At 36.0% G+C, this 8,096-nt stretch overlaps 1 protein-coding gene across 1 annotated transcript; it reads left to right on the forward strand.

Annotated features, from left to right (window-relative positions):
- Positions 1-2,422: 2,422 nt before the first annotated feature.
- LOC113314014 (patellin-6-like) lies at positions 2,423-4,752 on the forward strand. Its single transcript, XM_026562786.1, has 4 exons — positions 2,423-3,310; positions 3,427-3,551; positions 3,867-4,008; positions 4,159-4,752. The coding sequence occupies exons 1-4, from the start codon at positions 2,588-2,590 to the stop codon at positions 4,420-4,422; spliced, it is 1,254 nt and encodes a 417-aa protein (XP_026418571.1). The 5' UTR covers positions 2,423-2,587; the 3' UTR covers positions 4,423-4,752.
- Positions 4,753-8,096: the final 3,344 nt, after the last annotated feature.

Genomic DNA, 8,096 nt, shown 5'->3' on the forward strand with positions numbered 1-8,096 from the left:
GTTACTGGGTTGCATTAGCTTGGCTGGAAATTATTGCCAAATGAGCCGCTCATAATATATCACATCGCAGAACTTTGATACGCACTCACACCAAAAGGTTAGGGTTGATACTTGATAGTCAATACTGCTGCACTGAATTCTGTCAACCATGGTCCAAATGGGACTAAAGTGATGCCAAGTTCATCCGATGCATAGCGATCCCAATAATATACGTTCAAGGAGCACTGTGTCTACATGTTCAAAAAGTTCATAAATTTAATTCCATCCAGCATGTTGGGTGATTGGTTGGGGTTTAAGGTGACTCTCTCAGAACATGTGTAAAATGTTCTTGAACTTCATCACTAGTCAAAGTCAAAGGGTCAACAAATGAACAGTCATATAGGTTGGACCCTGAAGGCCTTTGATTGCATATAGTATAGGGCCACCTGGTTCCCAGTTTGATGAATTGGTCCCTAAAACGTTTCTTCAGCAAGAACACTGAACAAAATAAAAAACAAGACATGTTCAAAGTTGAAACCCTAGCAAGACTAGCAAAACATGTAATGTGAAGAACCCTGATCTCATTATCTGTCAAGAAAAGTACTTGTATACATTGATCTAAAGAAGATGAAAAGATAAAGTAAAAGAACAAGGATTTTGAAAACTTCAAAAGATATTACATCCATGAGAAAAAAAGATTCCGCAAAAACTCTAAATTTCACTTTCGCTTTTGCTTTTTGTTTTGCTCTGTATTTTCTTCTAAAGTGCGTGTATCTTAAAAGACACTCATCAGTCATCAGTGTAAGCAGACTCCGCACTCTCCCACCTGTTTTCAAACTGCGTAATGCCTGCTGAGCTGAGCCTGAGAGACTCGCACTGTTTTAGACGATAATCATCGTTATAAATTTACATGTTGCTGCGGCCATTGGAATGGGCATTCGGCACATGCTTCCACCCCAAATACACTTTCTTTGAGTGTTTAAAGCCAATGGAGAAAAGCTAGTGAGGCTTTATATGATTTAAGGAGCGACATTATGATAATCAAAACCACATTTTTCTCTTTTGATAAGATTAATTAACCAAAACACTTTACCAAAATCCAATGCAGAAGAATTCAAGTGGTTTCCCTCCGAAAATGGGACCATGGGAGAGTACACAAATCTTTCTTTATCTATCTTTCTGTAAAGCTGATTTTTAACCAATTCATATTCAAATTCAAATTCATTACTACTTTCATAATTGTAATTAGCTGGTAAGACTGTAGTACAATACTATTTCTTCCTTGACATCATTTTTGTCCTCGTCAAAGTGTGGGTGCAATTTAACAGGGTTAAAACATGTTGTAGCATGTAAAATACTCGTAGCAGGTAACTATCAGCACCTCGATTTGCACAAACGTCGTGTTTAGCAAAAAGTGGCCCCGCAGTGCGAGAGAACTTCATCACGCTTGGTGCTGCTTCTATAATGAGAATGCATTTTTATGCACCATGCTCCAACCTTAAACAAAGAGCTCATCATGGTACAGCCAGATTCATCCCAAGACACACCGGTGGATACGGCCACGTACCTGGCCACTTTCTTACCTCGTAGGCCCAGTTTCGACAGTGAAGTGGTGGTAGTCGTGCTGCTCGTTTCCTATAACGGTGATAAATATGTCACTCGAGAACAATGTAGTTAATATCGGATATCGGTTTATCTCGGCCGGGACCGATACACTGGTACGATTTTATATCGGGGATATTATCGTTGGAATATCGGTTCCAAATTTTTAAGACTATAATTTTATAGCAAACATTTTCTGTTAACATATAATAGATACCATTAATTTTATCAAAAACACAAAACAGTTACTTCAATAACTTTAAAGTTCACTACCTAGAATGATTATTAAACAAGTTCAAACTAGAAACAGGAGAGTAACTTCAATAACTTTAAAGTTTACTACCTAAAATGATATTTAAACAAGGATATATTACAATTTTAATCAAAATCATACGAGTCATTATAGATATCGGCCGATATTATCGAGAAAATACCCTTAATCTTTACCTAAAACGACTAATTTACCAATACCGGATTATCCTAAAAATTTCGTATCGGCCGATATTATCGGGAAGATATCGTATCACCGATATACTGCTTCTCGTATTACTCCAGAGCGGTATCCGATATTTCGCCGATATATCGGCCGATATGGCGGATGTTGACTACGTTGCTCGAGAATTCAGAGTTACTTTGAATGACTCTTTTCATATTTTTGTGATATGAATTTCTGTGAATCAAGAGATTCATTCCACGTCTCCACTTACCGTACTGATCTCCCTCGTTTTCAACCAAGAGATAGATGTACCATACTACTTCAATGGTCCATGAAACATAGTATCATTTTTACATTACTCATATTTTACTTACTTAAGCCTACTCTCAGACGACTCTCTGCTCTGTTCTTCTCACTCTACCATTCACATCAGTCATCAGAAGAAGTCTACTGTTTCTTCTTTTCTCTGTCTTCTTGAAAGACATTTCCTTATCTCTCTTTTTCAACTGTTCTGAAACTTCTTCAGAAAATATCGAAAACAGAGCTTCTTCTGTTTTGTTCTGTTTAGCAATGGAAGCTATATCTCATCTTACAGTCCAGAAACAAAAACTAGAAACAACAACTGATTCACCAAAACCCACTAAGAAAAGCTTTGTTTCAACACTAATGGAGGTTGCTACACTTCGTTCTCCATCATTCAAAGAAGATACTTATCTTCTTTCAAATCTCAAGAACATTGAGAAGAAAGCGTTGCAAGAGCTTAAAGATAAATTATCCGTTTCTCATTCGTCTGAATCAATGTGGGGTATTCATCTTCTAGGTGGTGATGAAAGAGCTGATGTGATTTTGCTGAAATTTTTAAGAGCAAGAGATTTCAAAGTATCTGATTCGTTTTCAATGTTGCAGAAATGTTTAGGTTGGAGAAAAGAATTTGGTACTGAGAATATAATGGATGAGGATTTAGGGTTTAAAGAACTTGAAGAAGTAGTTGCTTATATGCATGGTTATGATAGAGATGGCCATCCTGTTTGTTATAATGCTTATGGTGTTTTCAAAGATAAAGAAATGTATGAAAGGATTTTTGGTGATGAAGAAAAACTTAAAATGTTTTTGAAATGGAGAGTTCAGGTTTTAGAGAAAGGTATTAATCTTCTTCATTTCAAACCTGGTGGTGTTAATTCCATTATTCAAGTTACTGATCTTAAAGATATGCCTAAGAGAGAACTTAGAGTTGCTTCAAATCAGATTCTCTCTTTGTTTCAAGATAATTACCCTGAAATGGTTGCCAGAAAGGTACCGATCTCACTCTCTTTCTCTCTAGATCTCTCTGTAAGATTTCAATTGATTTTAAGGAGAACCCATTATTCTTGTGCTGCTAAATTTTGTAATGGTGGTGGTGAATGATGCAGGTATTTATCAATGTTCCATGGTACTTCAGTATGTTATATTCAATGTTTAGTCCTTTTCTCACACAAAGGACTAAGAGCAAGTTTGTAATTGCTAGAGAAAACAAAGTTGCTGAAACCCTTTACAAGTAAGTTTTCTTCTTTCTTCTTCATCTAAATCTGTAGAAAGAAATCTATAACTTTTGTCTTTGTTATAATTCTCAAATCTTTGTTCTTTGGGTTCTAGAGTTTTTATCTGAAACATTTTCTGTTATTCTCCTGTTTTTAGTATATTTATTTGAAGATCTGGAAAAATATTAATCTGTCTTTTACTTATTTATTAAATGCACTACTCTGTCATTGTTGCTTAATTCATTAATGGATTTCATGGGTGATGTCCAGATTTCTTCTTTTGATAAGTAATTTAAAGTGAAATCTGAAAAAGGGTTTTGTGTTTTGATCAGGTTTATCAGGCCTGAAAATGTGCCAGTTCAGTATGGGGGACTGAGTCGACCAGGTGATTCACCAAACGGTCCACCAAAACCAGCTTCTGAATTCACTATCAAAGGTGGAGAGAAAGTCAATTTAGAGATTGATGGCATTGAGGTATACTTCGATTTTTTTGTCATTGGATCATCCTGCTAGCTTTCGAGTTATTGATTCGTAATTCCTTTTTTTTGAACTTACCAAGTATGAATGATCTAGTTGAATGTTAATTCGAAACCCATTTTCATTTGATGAATTGATTGTAATTAGGCTGGTGCAACCATAACCTGGGATTTAGTGGTGGGAGGTTGGGATTTAGAGTACAGTGCTGAATTTGTACCAAGTGTTGAAGGAAGCTACACAATTGCAATTCAGAAGCCGAAATGGATTGCAGCATCCGGAGAACCAATTCACAATACATTCACTTCGAAAGAACATGGTAAGATGGTTCTCTCAGTTAATAACACAATTTCTCGGAAAAGAAAGGTTGCTGCTTACCGATACTATGTTCGCAAACCCACTTCTTTAGCGTAAGTGATAATAGCTTTGGTCTAATTGAGTGGGCAGTATTGAAGGAAAATCGTCTAATAACTATTGATTTTGGTTGGTGATAATATATATGGTTTGGTATGTAAAGGTGTTGTTAACTAGTACTTAAAAGTATTTAGTAATGAGAATTGTAGGTTAACTTTGATATCAGTACTTTGTTTAAGCAGTCAAGATGGAGAATGTTGTAATTTTGTTATTTGTTCTTGTTGATCTGGTGTGGTGTATGGTTTGATAACTTGATGATATAGTATTTACTTTTAATTCGATGTAATTTGCTTGAGTTATATTTTGATGAAATGAGTTCATCGTTGTTCTTGGGGTTCTTTTTTCTTTCTTTTAGTTGTTTGAATTTTGAATTTTGAATTTTGAAGAAAAAGAAGAGAATCTTGATCAAAGCGGAAGATGTTGATTGGTATAAAAATGAGTGAGTGTATGATTGGGGTTCTAGTTTTTTTGAATTTGAATTTGAAGTTAAAGTTTGTTTCTTTTTCAAATTTCAAAGTCACGGGTGATATTAGGGAAGTGGAAGCAGCTTTACTTTGGAGTTGGTATTGTTTTTGATGATCCTTTGTTGCTTCCCGTGTCTTTTCTTATTGCTTTCTTTTCCCATTTCTGAATATTCTGTTATTCGAGTACAGAAAAAGAACAAGGCCAAAAAGAAAGACGGAATTCCTGGAATTCCTGAAATTCTACTTTGTCGATTTCAGATTCAAATGTGAATCTTTTAGATGGAGCAAGCAAGGGCAGTACGCTAGTATGAATCCAGGTTCAGCAAGGTTGCTTTTGGCTGCGAAAACAGGGTATGTTAGACAAGTTCATCTGGTAGTGGGGAATCAAGGAAAAACCATCACTGGAAGTGTAGTGCATCCCTTCCATAGTTACAGGCGTAGTAAAGCTTGGCCACGTCTCCCAATTAGTGCATACTTGGTAGTTGGGTCTTTCTGCACGTACTATATTGGGGGGCTAGTTTGTGGAGATACACAGGTGATGTTATTCAAGTGTTCAGTTGAGTCCCAGTTGTTTTGGTTAAATCAACGTACAGAAGAAAGGGTAGTTAAACTAGGTAATCCACCTAATGTGTGGGGGCGTGTAGCATACTCCACCTTATGGCGAGGTAATAGGGTAGTTATCTTCTATAGTCAGGTCTGTCTTCTGCAAAGAAATTTAATTTCCCTGCGTCAAGCTCAAGTGACTTATTTGCGTGAGATAACAATAAAAACCAGCCGCTAGAACAACCCTACAACCATTAAGAGCTGCCAAAAACGGTGTGCTAACAAATAAATACAGCATGTGAAGAATTTTTATTTTTGCCAAGTGACATGGGATGCCAAATAAATGAAGAAAACATACAATGTAATGGCTGCAGGCAGGGTGGATCAAAAGTTTTGGTTTCTGCGGTACTCTAGGAATCAATATTTTTGTTTCTGCTTGCCCCAACAAAACAATCAGGTCAAGTACAATTATATATACGGGTATTTAGTGAATTATATATACGGGTATTTAGTGGAGTAGTACTACCTACTGCCCAGATACGTCCGCATGACTTTACTCTGACCAAAGGCTAATAGCACTCGCAGACACTATGTTTCCTTAAGGCTCGACTCTATTGGATTCGATGAGTTCTCTCTAGTTCCGGTCCTTTTTTTTTTTTTGAAGAAAGCAGACGTGTTAGTCCTACTCCAAATACGCATTCTTGGCATTCAGTTGCACACCAACAGAAATTTATACGATTAATCTGTTTTTTCATTTCATGAGAATTCTTATGGACTAGTACCGTCTGCCATCCATTTACTACTACCTACGGGTAGCATCTTATAGTACCAGGTTTCCTTTCTCGTGATAATGGGATTTACATTTTTGTCAGTTAAATCCACTCGGGCAATAGCCGAAGAAAATTAATTGTGCACCTGAGCGTTTCATTTCGTATAAGAGATGCTGCAACATCAACGGGCTCTTCCTATAGAAAATCATATTGGCACTAAAAACTCCAAAATTTAAGTTTCAGAGAAATCTTATGGGCAACAACATACTAACATGGGATTTGAGGTTGTCTAAAGCCTAAGTGACCTTGAAAACTAAAATAATTCTGGGTGTGAGAATGGATTAATATTTTTTCCCATTGGACCTGAGAATGAGATATGTATATTATTTTCGGCCTTAGCCTGAAATTCGATTGTCTGGTATCCAACCAAGAACTTTGTTGTTTAGTCCACTAAACCCAACCCGGGTTAATGGCTAGTCCAACGGGAGAAATTATTTACCCGCTAGTCCAAAAAAGGTTTGAAAAGAATAAAATTACTCTGCTAACCCTAACAACACATGTTACTAACATAACATATGTTACTACATATTAATATGTTATGTATTGATACTACATATCAGTAATGATACTACATATTAATATAATGTAGAACTAATAAGATGAAAGCAATGCGGAGATTGAAAAAGATACGAAGAGAATGAAAAGGATACGAAATCAGAGATTGAAGTTAACAAGATGAAGAAAAGAAGTTTGCAGGAAGACGTTCTTCAAAGTTTAAGGATAATAATAATTGATGTCTAAACTTGAAACAAGACTCGACTTAAATAGGCTTAACACAGCCGACTTGACAACTAAACTAAGAAAAAAAAGAGTTTAACTAACTTAGGAAATAAGTGTATAACTAATAATGGAACTCTCAAAACAATATTAGGAAATAAGAAGAAACTAAGCTTGAGCTGTAAGGCATTGTGCATGCTGTACGACATCAGTCTCCCCTTCTTGAATAGAGCTCGTCCTCGAGATATCTGGAATTAAGAAAACCTCATTATCTCCATGGAAAGTGAAAATTTCTTGAACATTGAACACATTGAATATGTTCCAATCAGCTGGAAGATCTATGACATATGCATTGTCATTGATACGTTTCAAGACTTTTTAAATGGACCATATTTCTTCATTTTGGTCTTATTGTAAGTACCAACTGGAAATCTCTCTTTTCGTAAATGAATCATAACCAATTCTCATTCTTTAAAGATCTTAAGGCGTCTGTGTTGATCTGCAGCTGCTTTATACTTTGCATTTGACTCCTCAAGTTTGTTTTTAACTTCATGATGAAGTTGAGAAGCTCTTTAAATCATTAAATCGTCTTTTGTATTTGAGTTCTTTAACTTAGGAAGCACCACAAGTGAAAAAGCGGGGGTCTAACAAGCACACCCAATATTTCACTTAGCAATCTGTATGGACTAACTCCAATATACTTTTAAGAGAATCAACTAGACAGTCAGACTCAATCTTATTAAAAGTATATCAACGAGTTATATCTCACTTTCTCGATTCAATACTTACTCAAGCAAATAGAAATATGCGAGTCTAATTGAATACAAGAGAAATCACTTGAACGGTACCAAAGACCAATGTTCAAGGATCAATCAATTTCAATCAACAACCAAAGGTTGGATTTCCCAATTGATCTATTCAACGCACAACCTGTGATATTTCAATTATATAACAAAATATAATGCGGAAAAGAAATAACACAGACACCAGAAGTTTTGTTAACGACGAAACCGCAAATGCAGAAAAACCCCGGGACCTAGTCCAGATTGAACACCACACTGTATTAAGCCGCTACAGACACTAGCATACTACAAACTAACTTCGGTCTGGACTGTAGTTG

Source organism: Papaver somniferum, chromosome 9 (assembly GCF_003573695.1).
Source record: "Papaver somniferum cultivar HN1 chromosome 9, ASM357369v1, whole genome shotgun sequence".
Taxonomy (NCBI): Eukaryota; Viridiplantae; Streptophyta; class Magnoliopsida; order Ranunculales; family Papaveraceae; genus Papaver; species Papaver somniferum.